The sequence below is a fragment of the Podarcis bocagei genome, assembly GCF_964188305.1.
Source record: "Podarcis bocagei genome assembly, chromosome: Z".
Lineage (NCBI taxonomy): Eukaryota > Metazoa > Chordata > Lepidosauria > Squamata > Lacertidae > Podarcis > Podarcis bocagei.
The window spans coordinates 27,063,515-27,083,692 of NC_138140.1; the positions used below are offsets into that span (position 1 = coordinate 27,063,515).

Sequence of the window (20,178 nt, forward strand, 5' to 3'; positions counted from 1 at the left end):
GCTTGTGGGCAAGGACTACAGAACCTTTCATTATCTGTTGTTTGTTCCCCTTGGTGCTTTTATCCTCCTCTGAGAGAAAAGAACCTCAGGAGAACGTGTTTTTTAAAAATACCAAGGTGAGAAACCATCAACAAACAAGATATGTACTATTTTCTCACTGCACGAATCGCTATTCTATTTTTGTCATTATGCATCCTAAAAATGAAAATAAAAAATGCCTTCTATATACAGAAGAGTTGTTAAGGACCCTAAAATGATTAATCATGTTCAGTTGGAGTATATCATTCATAATTGTTTAAAGTATTCTAAGATCACAGTCACTGTTTCTGTAAGGTCACCACATATCTATCTTGACGCTTAATGAGTTCTACGCCTCTGCTCCCTTTTACAGCTAGTGCCCTAACAATGTTGATCTCAGGAAGCAGTCCACCCAATTTAGTGTGGCCAGAATGCTGAATGCTATGTAGAGCAGTTGGGAGTTATCATTTAACCTCCCTGAATTCTGTGGGATAGTAAAAGCAAGCTGTAAACTGGGACACAGGTGAATGGAGACAAAAAAGAGACTGACATCACCAAGCACAGGACAAGGAGAGAACCTCTAAGGTTCACATCACAAGAGCCCAACTGGATGAGGCCAATAACTCTAATCTTGAATTTGGTTCTCACAGTGGCCAATCAGATGCTTATGGGAAGCCCACAAGCAGAACCTTGAGCACAAGAGTACTTTCCCCACTTGCATTCTCAGTGGCAGTGCTTCAGAGGCATACTGAGGTGAAGCTAGTGCTGCCCCCACCCCAGCTACAGGTAGAGGAGCAGAACGGCAGGTGGACAAAAAAGCAAAGAAAGCTGCTGCCTTAAATATTCTGCTCGAGAGCTTCCTGGAGGGCTGGTCTTGCATCACCATACATTCAAAGCACTGTTAAACAACTTTAACCATCAAGTCTTTGCACAAAGAATCCTGGGAACTGTAGTATGTTCAGCATGCTGACATCACAGACCTACAGTTCCCAGCACCCTTAACAAACTGCAACCCCCAGGATTCTCCATGACTGGTAAAGCAATATATAAGTGTATAGTGAATAGCTTTAAGTGTATAGTGTGGATGTAGATCAGCCTGCCATAACGAAAACAGCATTCTGGATTTGAACTGAACCTGATCACTGTGTGCTGAAGTATTGTAATATATCAATTAATCAAAAGGGGTTGTGAGTGGCTTTAAAATAAGTTGCTCTAGCAATGCATGATGAAGCTGCAGAGGTGGTATGATCTGCCTTAAAGGCCATTCCCTGAACATAATGACATCTTGCCACACTAGATTAACCCCCCTGCTTCAAGGCTCAGATATATAAAAATACACCCTATATCTCACACTCATGTCACTGGCCTGGTTTTAAAATAGTCAAGCTTCCTATGGCTCTTGTGGGAAACTACAGGATTTGAACATGGAGGATGTTGTTCACTGTCCATTTGCCCTTAGGAAGAAGCCTCAAAGGCAGCTATTACTTTCCCCCACTAAGTATACATAGGATTGTCTTATTTACTTAACTGTTACGTGTCAATGGGCGATATTAAAAGCTGGGGTGGGGTGGGGAGAGAGGAAGGAAGAACAGTTCCAAATAATTATTTTATTTTGCTTGTCTATATGTATCATTCTAAAACCAATGAAAAAAAATGTATGCACTTCTTGGGCTGCCTCATTCACCTTGCTTATAAAGGATGTCCTTCTCTCTGGTGGTGTTTTTGGGAGCCATGGGCGAACCCTTCCCGCCAAATAGATCACAGTCATAAGGTAGCCAACGGCAGGTAGCAGCTTGCACGTTGCTGTTTTTTTGGGGGTTGATGGTGTTTAAAAAAACAGGATCCTCCCAGGCTCTGGCTTGCTGACTCAGACTTATATATTTCGCCTTCCTTCTCTAAGCCAACTCAGGTCATGTGAATTATTTAGTAGGGCATTTTTCAGTTCTCTCCGAAGGGAGGGGTGGTTGGGAGGCAGGCTGAACTTCAACCTTACAGACAGTATACCTGGTTTTTGTGTGTTTTTAATAATGCAATTAAAACGAAAAGGAAAAAAAAGCCCAAACCAAACACCGTCGTAAGCTGAGGCTATAAAGACTTTGCTGACACTGGGAAACGAACGTGGAGTGCGGGAGGGGGAAATACAGTATTTGGAGGGGATTGTCAAAATGGGACAAGGGGGAGGCTACTAATGTTGCTCTTTCTTTTTTCTCTCGTTATACCCCTTCTTTTCCCCACTGTGTACATCAACGCCCCCCCTTCCCACGTTGTCGTTTTAAATTTCCCAACACATCTCCTCCCTCCGTTCTCCTCCACATCCCTTTCCCTTCATCCTTGTTGCTCGGCCATTATTCCCTGGGTCCTTCTTCTCCCTCCTTCCATTCAATCGTCCCTCGCTCCTTCTTCTGCCGCGTCTTCCCCGCACACCGCTCCTTCATCTTTACCTTTCCATTTCCCATCTTCCGCTTCTCTTCACATTCCCCCCATCCATCTCTTTCATTCCTCCTTCCCCACATTTCTTTCTTCATCTGCTGCCCCCACATCCCCTTCCTCCTCCCTTCGATCCCCTCCTTTCCCACATCCCTTTCTCGCTCACGTCCTTCGCCCTTCCTTTCCCGCGTCCCCTCTACTCTTTCCCGCACATCCCTCTCTTTCTCTCTCTCCCTTTCCTGCCTTCTCACATTCTCCCTTTCCTCCCCGCTTTCTTCCTTCCCTCCTCACATCCCCACTTCCCCGCATCTCTCCCTCTTCTCTTTCTTCTCCTCACCCCCCCACCTCCTCCCCCCGTCCCTCTCCTGCCTCCTCGCATTCCCTTCTTCTCTCTCCCCCTCCGCTCGCCCCTTCCTCTCTCTCCTGCCCGCCTCCCCTCCTCCCCGGCTGCAGGCGGAGCGGGCCCGGCAGGAGGCGGAGGCGGAGGCGGGGCGGGCGGGCGCACGTCCCCCGGCCGGCGGAGCGGCCCCCCCGCCATGGGTCGGAAGCGCTGCGTGGGGGGAGACGGCTCCAAGATGGCGGCGGGTTGCTGCGGGGTGAAGAAGCAGAAGCTCTCCAGCTCCCCTCCGTCGGGCTCGGCCGGCCCGGGCAGCGGCGGCGGCGGCAGCAGCTCGCACTGCGGCGGGGCGGCGGCGGCGTCCGGGGGAGGTTGCGGCGAGCCGGGGTCCCTTCCTGCGCTGCCGGGGGGCGCCCCCCGCCTCAACGGCCTCGGGGGGCTGGCGGGGGGCTCCCCCGGCTGCGCCCTCTCCCCGCCGCTGCCGCCCAGCTGCGGCGCGGGACCAGGAGGCCTCTCCGCGCCGGCCGCCGCCTCGCTCCTCTCCTCGCCCGGGGTCGGGCCCGGCGGCTGCAGGAAGATGGTGGTGTCGGCCGAGATGTGCTGCTTCTGCTTCGACGTGCTCTACTGTCACCTGTACGGCTACCAGCCCCCGCGGAGCCCCCGCTTCACCAACGACCCTTAGTAAGTGAAGAAGGTGCCCCCCCTCTCCTGTCCGCGGAAAGAAAAGGGTGCTTGCATTTGCGGGTGGGAAGCCTCCCCTTGGAAAGACCCCTCCCTAAGTTCAGTATGTGTGTGTATGTATGCATGGGGTGGGGAAGGCGGTGGGGGGGTTACTTCTTTAATGACCTTTAGCTCATAGTTTTATTTATTCCCCCCTCTTTGAAAAGCCAGAAGTCTGCAGGACACCCCCCCCATGTCGTTTGCCTGTCGTGTACTCTTCCCCCCACCCGCTTTCCCATCTAGTTCTAATTCATAATATTTATAATGGCTGCGATCCCTCTGTGCATTCATTGAACCTTTCAGTAAGCTCCTTTCCACGTAGTGCAGGTTTGGGCTGTAAGGTGGGTGCCTGAAAAGTGTACTAATGTAAGTATGCTTACAGCGATGCAAAGTGGTAGCGTTAGTATGGATATGTGATTGCACGTATGTTAATGCAAACAATACTGGAAGCAAGCTTTCCCTCTCTCAGTATATATTTAAAAAGTGTACCAAGAAGTATCCGGCAACCCTCCCCAATGACCCTCCAATACATAATGCTCCTCTTGTTCTAGCACAATGTAACCCCAAACCGATTGCTTTCTGTGTAAGAGCCCCCCCCCAGACTAGCAGGTAGCTCTCCAGTTTGTCTTGTTGCTCCAGTGTGCTGCTCCAACTACTTTTGTTAGAATCCCCCATATTTTTCCTGCTCTAAGAACAACTTCTCTCTCTCTCTCTCTCTCTCTCTCTCTCTCTCTCTCTCTCACACACACACACACACACACAGCCATTCTCACAATCCCTAAAAGCCTTCTTACTTTATAGAAACACACAACCTTTTATCCCTGATAGCACTCCTTTCCACTGTTACTGTCCTTGTGTGCTCCCCCCCCCATGTATTTTTCACCCTGCCTAAAACGTCTGACCTAGATCCCAACAGTGCTCCCATCTCATATGTACCAGGGATCCCCCACCCATTATCCCTAATTACTCTTCTATTGTAAGCAATAGTGAATATTTCAGTGCATCTGAATGAAATTGCTTTCGTCTAGTGGATAGCATCCTTCTCCCTCTAGCTACATGCTCCTACACCTCTACATGGCTCAACCCAACCCCTTTGTGTACCCCAACAAACACATCTTGTGAGCACCCTTCAGATTTTTTCTGCTTTCCCTGTAAAGACTTAACAGATCTCCCAGGATGCTGCTTCCTCACCCTGTTTGTCTCCTAACACTCATACTGTACTTGTACGGGAGCTTGGGTGGAGTGCTTGTACGGGAGCTTGGGAGGGTGGCATATGCAGGGAAGAACTAGCAGGCAGAAAGAGAATCCTTGACACTTCCATCCACCTGCAAGTTTTTCATCTGAGAATACACCCCCCCTCCCCATTTGAGAACAGAAGTAAACACAGCTAAGGAGGGGGGAATGGACTGAGGTGGCTGCAATGGAGAGTTTCATTGGCATGAGAAAAGTTATGTATCCTTCCTCTCACCTGCCAGTTCTCCCCTTCATTCTGTTACCGTAGCTAAAGGGGGTTTAGTAGTAGAGTTTGCTAAGGTAATTCAATAGTTTTGCCTTCAGAGCAACTGCTTCATCAGCAGCAACCTTTAGTGAATAATCCCTTACTTCCTTCCCATATAGCTTTCTCTTAGCTGAAATATAACTCCTTCTTTCTCCAGTGAGCAGTTCTGTAGCTACCTCAGTTGTGTTTCTTGGCTTCTTACACCGGCAGGAGGGGGGAAAAAGGTCCTCAGTTCCAACTTCACTAATGTCCCTTTAGGACCATTCACCCCATAATACTTCCACCCCCACCACCCCACAGCAAGCATAAAATTCACAGTGGATGTCCTCTTTCAAAGTACAGCCCCTCATTTATTAGTTTTAAAACAAAATCATATACCACCATGTTTTCAGGTTGTTTTTCACAAGCAAAAACTCAATAACATTTATTATAATTATATAATATGCTCAAGGTGGCATACAAGTTGTTCCCTGTCTCTTTTACTCTCACAGCAGCCATTTGAGATAGGTCAGGGAGAGCCAATGTGGTGCCTTCCAGGTGTTTTTGACCTCTGGCAATTCTGGCTGGAGCTGATGGGAGTTGTAGTCCAAAATATCTAGTAGACACTGTGTTGGCTACCACTGAGTTACTCCAAGAGATAGTGCCTAAACCAAAGATAGTAGGTAAAAAATAGTTTGGCAGTGTAGGCTCCAGCGAAGGGAATTCTACTGACAGGGTACCAGCACTGAGAAAGCTATCTCTCAGGCTACTGCCCAGACTGGGAGGGAACCCAGAAGAGAACTCATTGTAGATAGTCATGCTCTAGGAAGCCAATATAAGGTAAAGGTAAAGGGACCCCTGACCATTAGGTCCAGTCACGGATGACTCTGGGGTTGCGGTGCTCATCTCACTTTATTGGCCGAGGGAGCCAGCGTACAGCTTCCAGGTCATGTGGCCAGGATGACTAAGCCGCTTCTGGCAAACCAGAGCAGCGCATGGAAACGCCATTTACCTTCCCGCTGGAGTGGTACCTATTTATCTACTTGCACTTTGACGTGCTTTCAAACTGCTAGGTGGGCAGGAGCAGGGACCGAGCAACGGGAGCTCACCCTGTCGCGGGGATTCAAACTGCCGACCTTCTGATCGGCAAGTCCAAGGCTCTGTGGTTTAACCCACAGCACCACCTGTGTCCCAGGAAGCCAATATACTGAGGCTAAATATGTCCAAGAGATGTTGCAGCTGATGGAATATATTTTATGCCACAGGGGCTACTTGGACCCACAGTGGCAGCTGGATCCAGGAACATTCTTAGACTGCAGACTTCTTTCTTATGAGGAGTACAGCCCAGTCCAAGAAAGGTAGAACACCATCTTCCTGAGTGGAGGAGCCCAGCTACCCAAGCCATGCATCTCCACATAGCAACTAGCATCCTTACATGTTTGAACCTGTATTGCAGGTTTTGCTAGTAAGGATCTTCACTCTATATTGCAGAAACATTGTTGCCGTATAGTTAAGGTGGAAAGATCAAATGACATTCTGCTATTGTAATGTCTTGCCACTGTAATCCTAATAAAATCAAGACTATTTGTCCAAATTATCTAAATGTTAACACAGAAAATCTTCATGCTAAGCACACTATAAATTGACCACATTAAAAATAAAACCTGATAAGAAATTACTGAGATACAGCAGTTGTTTAAAGATTCCCCCAATAAGTGCAAATTTATCCACTTTGTGACAATTATTTGCACATCTAAAATATACCTTCTGTTTTTCCCTTTTGCTGGTTTAGATACACTCAAAAATTCAAGGAAATTGCAGAGGTCTTCTTCTCCCTGGTTTGGTGAAAATCTGTTGTGTATCCATAAAAATGTGAGGTTTTAAAATTTCAATTTCAACCCATCATTTAAGTAAGGGCAAGTCATATTTCAACACACATTCAGGGCTAGGTTGTGCCAGGTGAAGCTTCTCAGTTGAATGATCATCTGCTGCCAGACTGACAGAACAATCTTATACAGTACTAGCCTGCTCAGAATTAAGGTTCATCGAGTTCAATGGGACTTACTCTCAGGTGCAGGATTTAAGCCTCAGGAAGCTTGCAAAAGCCAGTAGTTCTGGGAAATGGGGGTGTAGGGGCAAGAGGGAACAACAACCTGTATGTAGTGGTTGGTTGTAGTGCTTTGCATTATGTGTATGTTTGGATTTATTTGTGTGAAGTGATTGTAAAGGGCTGAGCCTGAAGCAGTTTTTGTGTGTGTGTGTGGTTTTGCATTTGTGTAAAGGGGATTGTGAAAAGTGCCTGAAAATGGTTAGACCAGGAGTGACCCAGACCACTTCAGGGAGAGCTGGATGGCTAAGTAAGGAGCTGAATGCAGTGTATATCCATAACCATGTACAGTATATTGATAATTTATTCAAAGAAATTTGCTATATAGGAAACCATTGCAATAATAATAAGCACTGTTTGCTGCTTTGCATAGAATCTACTGTGTGCTTCACCAAACTCTATTTATCAGAATATTTTTTGATATTTTTGTCTTGGAGATTGATCTTTTTGCCTCTGAAGCCAGAAATCTGCATAGCTAAACCCAAAGCTAAACCTGACTATCTCATATCTGTCTCTGTATTCTGTTCAGTGTGGCATTAGACCAATTAATTTTCTCTTTGCTGTATCAGAGTTAAGTTATGAGTTCTCATAACCTCTTAACTTAAAGATGCACTTTTGCCATGACATAACCACATTAGTTATCCTTTGTATGACCGTCCTACAAATAGGAACGTAAAAGGATAAGAAAGTATATTTTACTTAGTTTTTCAATGTGCTTTTATGGGTGAAGTGGGGATTCTAATCCAGGTTACTGAACAAAAATAAGGAAGCTTGGGAGGTAGCAATTGTTCTTGATTGATTAACATAGCACACAGGATTATGACCTTCGTGTGGCATAGAAAAATGCTGTACAGCTGTTATACACATTGCCCCTAGAAAACACAACACCCCTCACACAACATTTTCTGTTCAATCAGGGACCTTATTTTCTTTTCTATGAATTGCTTGCCTCATCGTAGCTAGTTTACCTTATCCATATGTTTCAAAGTACTTCCAAGCCACCTGCGTTAGAATACTCTGTTCAACACCAAACTCAGATGGTGAGTGCGATAACAATGCAGCCAAAACGGAGGAATGAGAGATTTGTGGAATGTTGAGATTTAAAGAAGTACAATTAAAAAACAAACTGAAAACCTAAATAGATTAAAAAGCAATGCCACACCCCAACAGATCAGTTTAGACTGAGCATACTTAGTAGCTATGGAATGTTGAATGTTGCTTGGAATAGAAAAATGAAGGGTGGCGGCGGAGCAAGTATCCTGGAGGAGGGCATGGCTGGCTGATTGACAGGAAATCTGAACTTATTCCAGGAGATGAGGATACACAGCCACATTTTGTTGCAGCTCCCACTTGTCCCACTTACAGAATGCTGTCTTATCTTGCTTTCAGCCTTCACTTCAGGTTGAGCCTCCCATTATGCTATGCAGAAATACCGCTGTATTGTATTCATGTGTTCAGTGAACTGAAAATTCCTTTCCCCTCTTGTCATCATTCAGTTGCTGTACAGTTTCTAGGTCCTATAGATGCATCACTTCACTAGTGGCCACTGGTGAAGTTGTAATCTCTGGTTATCCCTCCTGCAACTGTGGGTTGAAACAGATGGCCAGTTTCCATGTGGTTTCCAATGTATAGTATTCCCCATAGCAGCTGTAACATGAGAGACAGCTGGTTTAGACTCTGGCCAGATGGAAAGCCAAGTGTAACTGTGCCCTCCATTTCTCTGGACATCCAAACAACTGTAGTTGTTGGCTTACCACATGACTGCTGTCTTTCTCAAGCTGTCTTGGCTTCAGTTTCACCAAAATTCTTCCTGTGCATTGAGCCTCCACAGTTACCAGGGCAGTACCTATGCTGCTATTCCATGAGAGTTAAGCGTGATGTGCTGAACATAGAATTCAGCTTCCTGGAATTCTGAATTTTCATGAGAGTTTCTACTCCCTTTTGTCTGCAAAGGTAGGCTTTGAGATATGTGACCAATGCCTGCTAAAATGTCAGAAGCCAAGGAAGTTGATGAGTAATATTTTAAGCTGTGGGAGAGGAACAAAGAGAGGGAGAGAGAATATGCATCCCTGCCAAAAATGCTTCCACTTTCAAAAACATATAAAAACAAGAAACACTTTATGCCTTTTGGTGGTCTCCATGCTTCTTCAGCTTCCTGAATCTCCCATTCCATTCCTCCTCCTCCTCAGCCTCTTCTGGACCAGGAATTGTAAAAATTCCATACCCTGCAAGCTGTATGACAAACTAAAATGCACACACTGCGTTTTAGTAGTGACATGCACCCTACTAGGGTTGCTGCTGATGTGTATTGCTGCACTCTTGTACTCATCCACTGTCTGCAACAGCGAATACCTTATTATTCAGCAAATACATCTTGGGGAAAACCTGTAGGTCCTTGGCCATGTGAATGCTTGATGTTCAATTCTAAGCATCTCTAGGTAGGGTTGGGAAAGACTCCTGTCTACAAATGTATGGTGAGAGAACAGTTACCTCACAGCGGCTACAGCTTTGGTTGCTGTAAAGCAGGAAAGGAGCATCCAAAATGGTAAGTGGGCTGGAGTAACTTCCCTATAAGAGTAGTGACTTTTTTGTTTAGAATGAAATAGGGTAATAGGGATCATATATATAAAATATTGTGTTGAAAAAGTTGGCAGAATTTTTTCTCTCCCTCTCATACTACAAAAACCCAGGGTCATCTAATGAAGCTATAAGGGTGACAGATTCAAGATACAGAAAACAAAAGTGTTTTATACCTCCCTGAGATCTGTGGATGAAGGGTGGTATACAAATTTAATAAATAAAATCTTTATTTCCTGATGAATATCCTTTGGACTATAATGTAACTTAAATAGAAAACTATCTTTAGAAAGATTTTTCCTCCAAAGCATTTTATTTTAAAAATCCAATTTAAATTAAAAAATTCAATTCAAATAAAAAAAATCTGATTCAAATTTTTAAAAATCCGATTTAAAAAAATATCATTGATTTTTATCCACCATGTCCAGGACCCACTTTTAATCCACACATGCATTGGGGGACCCATTTCTTAATATTTTTGCATGGTAGTAGTGCTCCTGTTGTGACCCATCTTGGATCAGGTTGCAACCCACCACTGAACAGCAGTGGTGTAGGTAATACGCAGCTAAAGGGATCAGTGCTGTGGCTTGGCATAAGGCAGCTTACTGTGCTGCATCTTGAGAGTTACATGCCCAGCCTCCTTATTCCATGTGCTGACTTGTTGGCTGGCCAGTAAGTCTCTTATCTAAGCCTTCTAGCTTCCTCCAGTGATTTCTGCATCCCTAACTCTTCAGTGATTCCTAAACAAAACATATGCTCCTCTTCTGAATGTAATCTGAGCTACTCGTGATTGATTGTGGATCATTAAAGCCCGCCATTATGTCATTCTTGCTAAGAATTACTTTATTTCTTAGATCCGTTGCATAGGCAGGCTTGTGCAGTGGTTAGTGTCAGACAGTGTTCAAAACTTCTATTATTGTTCTAGGCACATTTTGCGACAGGGAATTCATTAGAGCAAGCAGTTTCTGAGCTCGGCGCAGTACTGCTCCTAAGATTTCAGATTAAAACTACAGAGTGGAAGGAAAGGAGGACCTTTTTCTGCCTCCCAACTTCCAGCTACTCTCTGAAGACTGGAGAAGAGACCCTCTTAAGAATATTAGAGGGGAGGGCAGGGGAAGGACTAGACCAGGGGTCTGCAACCTGCGGCTCTGGAGCCGCATGTGGCTCTTTTACACCTTTGCCGCGGCTCCGGGGCGGATACTAGCGAGGGGAGGAGGTGCATTGTGCGCCCCGAAACTCCCCACTGTGGCGGGCGCTGTACTGGCTGTGACGTCGCATGGGGGCGGTGCGTGCATTAGTCACGCACTGTCCCGACGTCACCTTCCCGGTTTTGCAGCTCCCAGTTTTTTTTTCTTCGGAAAAAGGGTCCAAGTGGCTCTTTTTGTCTTAAAGGTTGCAGACCCCTGGACTAGACCATGTGAAAAATGAAAGATATTTTAGCTGCAGCTCATTCATTTTCAGCTTTGTATTCTTGTTATAAAAGAGCACGCCTAGGCATTCCGTTGTTGCTTCCATAACCTAGGTTTATCTCAATTTCTAACATTGGTGTCAGACTAGACTGAGGAAGCCCATATTCAAATCCTCACTCAGCCATGAAACTCACTAGGTGATTTTGGTTCTCCCTCCCTCCCTTCTCCCCTCCCGTGTGTGTGTGTGTGTGTGTGTGTGTGTGTGTGCAGGGTCGATAAAAAACAATGATTTTTTAAAAAAGGATTTTTTAAAATCTAAATTGGATTTTTAAAATAAAATGCTTTTGGAGGAAAAAATCTTTGTAAAGATAGTTTTCTGTTTAAGTTACATTATATTCCAAAGGCCACCAGGAAATAAGGATTTGTTTTAGGTGTTTCATGTATGCTCAAAAAAATGTTTACCCACATCAGTTAACAAACGTGGAGACATATGCTATAATGTTATTGTTTTAGTTAAATAAATTGTTTAAATTGTTATTAAGGAAATGATTGTTTTTCTGCTTCCAATAAAGTACAGTAGAAAAGTTGTCCAAATATAAACAGTTAACTTATTAAACCTCACAATAATTTCATAATTATCTGTCTTATGTATTTCTAATAGTATAACCAAATCAGTAATTTTTGATATAACTGTAAAAACTCCTCTGAAAATGTATTATTCCAAAAATGAAACTTTCATCTGGTTGTAAATATTAAGATTATACCAGCAGCAATGCCTTTTTGTAAAAAGAGAGAGATTTAAATCAAGTCTTACTGACTAGTGATTTAAATCACGATTTAAATCATTTTGATTTAAATCAAATCCACCCTGCTGTGCATGCATGTGTGTGCCTAACCTACCACAGAGTAGTGTTGGGGGGGGGGGAATCCATGCACGCCACCTCAAGCTCCTTGTTGGAAAAGTGGGATAAATGTAAGAAATAAAATTATAGTTGTCGTGTGAACATGTTTGAAAACTGGGGCAAAAGTGCCTAAAATAAAATGAGTTACAAACAGGAGTTAGTTTTCCTTTTACAGTCTCTATTCTGCCAGTATAGTTTTCTGAATAAATCCACCATTTCTACTGATAAGGTTTCCCCCTCTATAATAGTATTTCTCATGCTCAGTCTGTTTTATTAACAAAGTTCACTAAATACCATGCCTGCTCGCCATAAGCTTGTTCCGTAGTTGCTCAGTGTATTCTTCTCTGCTTTTTAAAAAAATCCTTTGTGTCACCAAGAAATCATCTACCGTTCTACAGTCCATAGTTGCTATGGTTGTAGCTACCCATTGTATCAGTATATACCACATTTTTCACTCTATAAGACGCACCAGACCGCAAGACGCACGTAATTTTTGGAGGAGGAAAACAAGAAAAAAATATTCTGAATCCCAGAAGCCAGAACAGCAAGAGGGATCGCTGCGCAGTGAAAGCAGCAATCCCTCTTCCTGTTCTGGCTTCTGGAATAGCTGCGCAGCCTGCATTCGCTCCATAAGACGCACACACATTTCCCCTTACTTTTTAGGAGGGAAAAAGTGAGTCTTATAGAGCAGAAAATATGGTATATATAATGCTCTCTCTGCTCCAAGCCAGCTAATGATTTTGACTTCACCTGTGATGCCATATTAACCAACACATCCATTGTGCAACCAGTAATGCTAGGTGGAGGCTTGTCGCTGACCTTGCCCTGTGTATCTGAAGCACAGTGCAAAGTTGGGCGACAAGTCTTTGCTCTCTTCTCCAATTATAACTTTGGAGATTAGTAGGGGATTCCGTGTAGTCCATTATCAGCCCCCCACTCTGGTCTCTATCCCCACCCTTCATCCAGCTTGGTGGGATAGAGGCAAGGCTTGCTTGGGCTTTGTCGTTTGCTGATCTTTTGGAGTACCCAATGAACTTCAGCACAAACTGACCCAAATCTGCCTTCCAGTTCCAAGTTAGAGCTGAAAGGGGAAGGCAGAGCCTTTGTACTTGGTAGTCCGAACTCCTAGTGGGCATAGAGCCAAAGTAAATCCCAGGCTTCCTCTGATCTTTGTGGCTGGGGAGGGAGTGGGAATCCCCCCGCCTTGCCCTGAGAAGAAGCCTAGACCTTCTCATGCTTGCTAGAGGTTGTGTGAGCCCTTGCAGTGCTGAATGAAATTGTTGACCCCTGGGAAGAAAGCTCCACCAGGGAAGCTTCAGTCTGCCAAACAGAGCTGTGTTGTCATACTTGGCCTTAGTTATGTGCTTACATGGCTCATTAAAACAGGCACTTTGAAACCACACAATTTTGGGAACACTGAATGGATTTTCACCAGACTAGCAGAAGGCACGCCTTCACAAAAATTTTGAATTGTTAAAATAATCTGAACTGCCAAAATATTCAGCTTCAACTGTGTTTTCAGGGGATACGAAAACACAAACAGAATAAAGACACTGGTTCAAAGCAAGCTATTAAACTGCAAGAACTTAGTCATTTTTTATCAGATGTTCTAAAATTTGTTCAGTCTATACCCCTCACCAGGTAGATTTTCTGTGCCAGCTTCCATACTGACAAGACAAATTGTCTTGATTGTTTGATCAATAGATTTTTAGGCTTGAAATGACAGAATGCCAAACTGGCCACTTAACTTAATTTTAGTGCTGCTCTTGTACCTATGGTTAAGAGCTATGGTGAATAGCTTGAATGCTGCATAGCACCAGTCTCTGACTTCCTGTGTTTCCTGGAGGCCCCTTGATTTATTCTGAAGACAGCTCTTGGTAGGGTCCAGAAACAGTAGCCTTTCCAAGTGCAAGAACACCTTATCCCATTCTAAGTTTGGTGCCTTTGTGTTCTTACTCATGGCTGTTTCTTCTTACTGTTTTTTCCATGGCAGCCATGTCGGGTCATGGTGGACCATATTTTAATGCCTTACTGTGAACATTCAAATAGCTTCTGCTTTGCTCCTTTGCTAGTGGAAGCAACAAGCCAGTGTGGTGTAGTGGTTAAGAGCGGTGGACTCATAATCTGGCGAACCGGGTTCGCGTCCCCCCTCCTCCACATGCTGCTGGGTGACCTTGGGCTAGTCTTTGAAGTCTCTCGGCCTCACTCACCTCACAGAGTGTGTGTTGTGAGTGAGGGAGGAAGGGAAAGGAGAATCTTAGCCGCTTTGAGACGCCTTAGGATAGTGATAAAGCAGGATATCAAACCCAAACTCCTCTTCTTCCTGGTTTGGCCCTTCAAGCCCAAGGATCACGGTTTGTTTCACTCCCAACACAACATAATTTGAAGCAAATTTTTGATAAAAACAAACCACAATCCTTTGTTCAGCTGTAAAGCTAAGTCAGGGATCATGGTTTGATTTTCTTGCTCTAGGGGAGGAGCAAATAGGAGCGTTTTCTCTGTTCACTGTTAACTCTGAAAACTAAGCCATTATCAGTAGCGTGATGAGTGCAGGATACTTGAGAAGGCTCCTTCTTAGACCACTCGCCCATCTAACTCAGTATTGTCTAGTCAAAATAGCAGTGGTTTTACAAGGCGCTTGGCAAAGGTCTCTCTCAGACCTGCAATCTCACATCATAGCACTATGTTTCCCAGACTTGGGACTTAAGCTGTTGTTGGATTAGAACTCCTATCATCCCTAGCTAACAGGACCAGTGGTCAGGGATGGATGGGAGTTGTAGTCCAAAAAACAGCTCGAGACGCAAATTTGAGAAGCATTGTAACGGATTCGATGGATGGAACACGGGGCCTTCTGAATTCAAAGCATGTGCTTTGCTATGGAGCTATGTCTCTCTTACTACACTTGGGGAAGGATTTGGCTTTCAAGTACAGTCTAGTATGTATTTTGTTTCATAAAATGTATATAACCTTTGACTATTAAAAAACTCTCAAATCTTGTAATTTAACATGTACTATTTGAGATTCAAAGTGCTGCACACCATTAACTACTCAAACAAATGGTCTCTTTTCAGCTCCCACTTTCCAGCAGCATCCCCTGAAAGTGCCGCTCCTCAGGATCTGGACTGGTATCTTCAATAGGAAATACCTGCTCTCTGGGTGGATTTCTCTGGGGTTTGAGGAATGCTAAGATTCTGCCTCCTACTGCCTTTCAGTCCCTTAACAAGCATCCTTGCCTGTGCAAATGTGCACATAGTATTGAATTTAAATAGACCCCTATGTGCTTCTTAACCTTTGTAAGCGCCAGGGTTTGTAGAGCCTCTTAATTTCCCCCAAACTCCAGCTAATTATCTCTAAGGCTGCATATGTGTTTAAAATTTTGATTACATGGTTTCATTGCAGAGGGTCTATCATCCACCTGCTTTTGTGAATTAAAGATTGCAAAGAAAATAGAAGAAAGAGACTCTTGCACAGGCCCACTTTTGTGATAATACTTGATCTTGCCATTTTCTCCCTCTCCCCTTAGTTGTCATTCGATTTTAATAAGGGTTTTCTTCCCAATAGTTTTTGTGTGGGTGTAATTTCTTAGGTTTTCTTCTAGAGTAAATAAACTGTGCACATATCCCTAAGGAAAATCTGTGACTCCATGAAAATCCTCAAAAGTGTGTTTAATTCCACATGGTTAGCTATATTTCTCTGTTGCAGGGAAAACAAGAGTTTTGTGGCACTTTCAAAACTAACAGATTTATTGTAGCATAAGCTTTTGTGGGCCAAAGCCCACTGTCAGATGCATCAGCTGAAGAATATTGAGTTTCAGCTTTGCATTTAATTAATGTGTCAGAAATTAATTCCACCCACAGGTTAGTTTGTGACTACTCTAAGAATATATTACCCATGGAACTCCCTTCATTAAGCTATTTAGAGATCACTCCCTGGAATGCGACAGTTAGGAGTTTTCAGTGCTTAATGTTTTGATGAAAAATAAATAATTTTGCTTGCACATGAATATTTGGTCTCAAGTAACTTCAATTTGGTTTCATGGGAACCAATTTGATGCTCCTTAAAGTTTAGAATAGCTCAAATATATTTTAAATCAGGCAAATTTATGTTGAATCTGATTAAACGTGCATCATAGAGTCTATTTAAAGGACTATTCTCTGGTTATGAAACAGTGATGAAGGCTTACTTCACCATCAGTGTCAGCTCAGGGCCGTCTAGTGGGGCTCTTTAAGGCAATGAGAGAACCTTTACAATCTCCTGCTTCTTCATTTACAGAAGCCTCATCAGCTTGCTGTGACATTTTTGCCAGGCACTTTGAAGATGAAATTGCCTGTGTTAGGGCTGACTTGGCTACTGCTGACATGGAGAGTCTAGACCTGCAGTGTTTAATGCCCTGTTCACTCACATTTGGTTAGGTGGGTTTTAGCTGTTGTTCCCCGAAGATTGGTCAACAAGAGTTTTGTCCACACAGCCACTTGCTTGTTGGATATTGGCAACATGGCTGGTGTGGAAAAGTTTGCACTTTCAGTAATGGCTGTGTTATTAACTCTTCACTTGCCAAATGTAGTATGTTGGCCACGTTTAAAAAGGCAGAGGTACAGATGTCACTGAAAAGCCATTATTTGATCTACAAGATTTTGGAAATTATTGGCCAATAATTGAGACCCTGTTGGTGTTTGTGGTCTTGAAAGACAGTAAATGTAGCTATTTCACCTGTAGGTTTTGGGAGAATTTGGAGGTGTTTTCTGTAACTTATTTTCTACCTCATAGGAAGCAATTTGTGAAATTCCATAAACTTGTATTCTTTGCTGAATATCTACCTTGACTGGGTGTGCTGGTCCCGGGGGGGAGGAGGTTACCGTGAAGCGTGGTCAGAGTCCGGTCCTGGGTCAAGGGTCTGGAGACAGTCCACAAAGGGCGAAGCGGGGTCCGAAGCAAGAAGCCGGGCATGGTCGGGAACTCTGGAAGAACAGGTCTGGGTGCTGGCAGAAGCAGGTTTCCAACGACGTTGGTCCCACAACCTGGGACTGGGCTGACTGGCCTTTATCTTCTCTGAGGCCAGGGGCGGTCCCGGCCCACAGGTGACCCGCCTCTCCTGGCCTTAAGGCGAGCACTCCTCCTGGGAGAAACCAGTTCCCTCCACCTCTCTGCCCTGAGCCTCTGCAGCTCAGGAGAGGCTGGAGGGTTAATGAACCCAGGGGGAGGCTCACCTTCCCCTGACAGGGCTGGGAGAGGCACACCTGCAGGCAATAGGCCCTCAATCACCTCCGGAGCCAGAGTGGATTCATCTGGTGTCTGCTCCTGAGGATCCGGCACAGGTGCAGGCGCTTCAGATTCAAGGCCCTGCCCCGGCTCAGCCGGCCCTGGAGGCGGGGACTCCTGTGCAGGCTGGGATTCCTCTGGTTCAGCCTCTGAATCAGATTCCCAGGCCATCACACTGGGTTTGTTTGGAAATTTTGAGAGAGGTGCCTATAAAATAACATTAGATTTTAATTTGGATCCAGGAGCAATTGTCTCTTCCTTGAATCAATTTGTCTATAGGCTGCATTGGATTGGATGAGTGCTAATGTGCATCAGTACATGGTGCTTAATACAAATACAGTGGTACCTCGGGTTACATACGCTTCAGGTTACAGACTCCGCTAACCCATAAATAGTGCTTCAGGTTAAGAACTTAGCTTCAGGATGAGAACAGAAATCATGCTCCGGTGGCGCGGCAGCAGCAGGAGGCCCCCATTAGCTAAAGTGGTGCTTCAGGTTAAGAACAGTTTCAGGTTAGGAACAGACCTCCGGAATGAATTAACCCGAGGTACCACTGTAAAATGAAAATGGCAGGATATACAGTAGGATCTTTAAAGAACTTATTCCGTTTAAAGAGCTAGGCTCACAGCTGGAGGATGTTTTTCAACTTAGCTTTTCTTTGCTCATGGATGATCAAGAGGTAGTTGTAGTCCCAGTGCCTTTTTTTATACTGCCATCTTAAGGGTAAACAGCACCCCCACACACACACACCTAGATAATAGGAGATTACCAGCCATTCATCATGCAATGAAACCCTTGTGACATGACTTCTGCAAAACAGTCTACATAACATTGCCTTCTTAAGACATTTGAAAAGCTTCAAACTGGTGTAAAATATAGCAGCCTTTTACAAATGTTTAGTTATAGTTTCATTGGCTTTCTATTAGCTTACAGGTTTGCTTCAAAGTCTTTGTCATTAGCTGTCTAAAGCATTTAACAGCTGAGAGCTGCTCTATCTGCTAGAATGCCTTCTTGTTAGATACTTCTCCCATTTAGTGTCTAAAGGCAAGGCCTTATTTCAGATCCCTTTCTGTTGAGATGCATTATCCATGAGGGTGTGTAGGAGGTGTGTTCACTTTTTCACAACTTTTGTAATATTAAGCTTCTGTAAGCCAGTGGAAAAAGCTGGAGTATTTTTAGGCATTCATAAGACAATAAGGAAATATTAGGGTTTTTTATATTTACTTTTTGGTATACCAATCTTGACAAAGGCTTTTGGAAAAGCAGCATCTAAATTATATTACAATAAAATACAGTGGTACCTCTGGTTATGTTCTTAATTCATTCCGGAGGTCCGTTCTTAACCTGAAACTGTTCTTAACCTGAGGTACCACTTTAGCTAATGGGGCCTCCTGCTGCTGCCGCGCCACCGGAGCACGATTTCTGTTCTCATCCTGAAGCAAAGTTCTTAACCCGAGGTACTATTTCTGGGTTAGCGGAGTCTGTAACCTGAAGCGTATGTAACCTGAGGTACTACTGTACAACTGAAAGTGAAAACAAACAAATCACTAAAAAAACAACAACACCTGGTCAGACCAGTACATTGTTTTAAAGCTTTTGCAGATTAGCATTTAAATGGTAATAATAATAATTATTATTTATTATTTATACCCTGCCCACATGGCTGGGTTTCCCCAGCCACTCTGGGTGGCTTCCAACAGAATATTAAAATACAATAGTCCGTCAAACATGAAAAGCTTCCCTAAACAGGGCTGCCTTCAGATGTCTTCTAAAAGTCTGGTAGTTGTATTTCTCTTTGACATCTGGTGGGAGGGCGTTCCACAGGGCTGGTGCCACTACCGAGAAGGCCCTCTGCCTGGTTCCCTGTAACTTGGCTCAGATGTATGAATGAATGAATGAATTTATTAATACGGTCACAGACCAGCATCAACACACACAATATCACAGATCATAAAAATATCAGAAATACAAAGGACAATATGAGTATAACAAGGATTTAAATTTAAAAATTAAAATTAATTATTAGCGTGCTCCCTGTAGTTAACATTTGGGGGTTTGGTCATTATGGGATACCACGTGCTTCCTGCCATTGATTGCAGACACACAGAATTTGGCTACATTTAATGTAGTCTTGGGATTCTTATCCTCTAGCAGTAGTTTTAAGCTATGGAGTTACGATTCTTTCCTGGACTTTTGCAAAACAGGTGTAATAAAAGTCAAACGTATATCCTCATAAAGACGACAACGTAATAGTACATGTAGAGCAGTTTCAACTTCCAACGAGCCACAAGGGCAGACCCGTGCTGTATATGGTTTACCCTCAAATCTGCCCAGGCTCAGATGTAATGCTCAGATGTATCAAGGCATGGTGCAGAGATGGCAAACTGATTATTAAAAAAGGAACACCAAGCTGTGTAAAACATCCACAACCTGTCCAGGTGGCTCAACGTAACTTCAGCTTTTGATGTTGGGACATGAATAGCCTAACTTTGCAAAACATTTATGAGTTGGAGGCCTCAGTTATAAGAAGTTGAATGTGGCATGGGTGTAAACTGAACTTGAAGAGTGGTTTGAACGCTTTAGGTTCTCTCCCTGTACCCTGCAGTACATTCCATTAGGTTTTCTTTGTCATCTTCATCTGTTTAAGCAAATGGATAGACATTCTACTAGTGTGAGCCCATCTAGTAAGTGCTTCTCAATCTTTTGCACATATAGGCTGTATTCTTACAAGTGTTTCAACATTACTGTTAGCATAATCTTAAGTATATTGCCGTAAGATAACTTTAAATTAATAATAATAAATGAATAATTTTAAATTTGTAAAATACATATCTGGTTATGACTTCATTTCCTAGTACAAAGAGATATGGCTCATTTATCATGCTACCACCTTTACTTGCCTGTTCACCGGGTGTTCCTTTTCCTGTGTCTGGCTTTTTGTCTCA

The 20,178-nt window shown here is 43.8% G+C and overlaps 1 protein-coding gene across 1 annotated transcript in view; it reads left to right on the forward strand.

The window, feature by feature from the left end:
• The window catches only part of AMMECR1 (AMMECR nuclear protein 1), a 125,444-nt gene that overhangs the window by 29,295 nt on the left and 75,971 nt on the right, over positions 1-20,178 (forward strand). Inside the window, exon 2 of the mRNA XM_081179333.1 lies at positions 2,899-3,463. Coding sequence (XP_081035459.1) covers positions 2,899-3,463 — 565 coding nt within the window. The remainder of the gene's footprint in view (positions 1-2,898; positions 3,464-20,178) is intronic.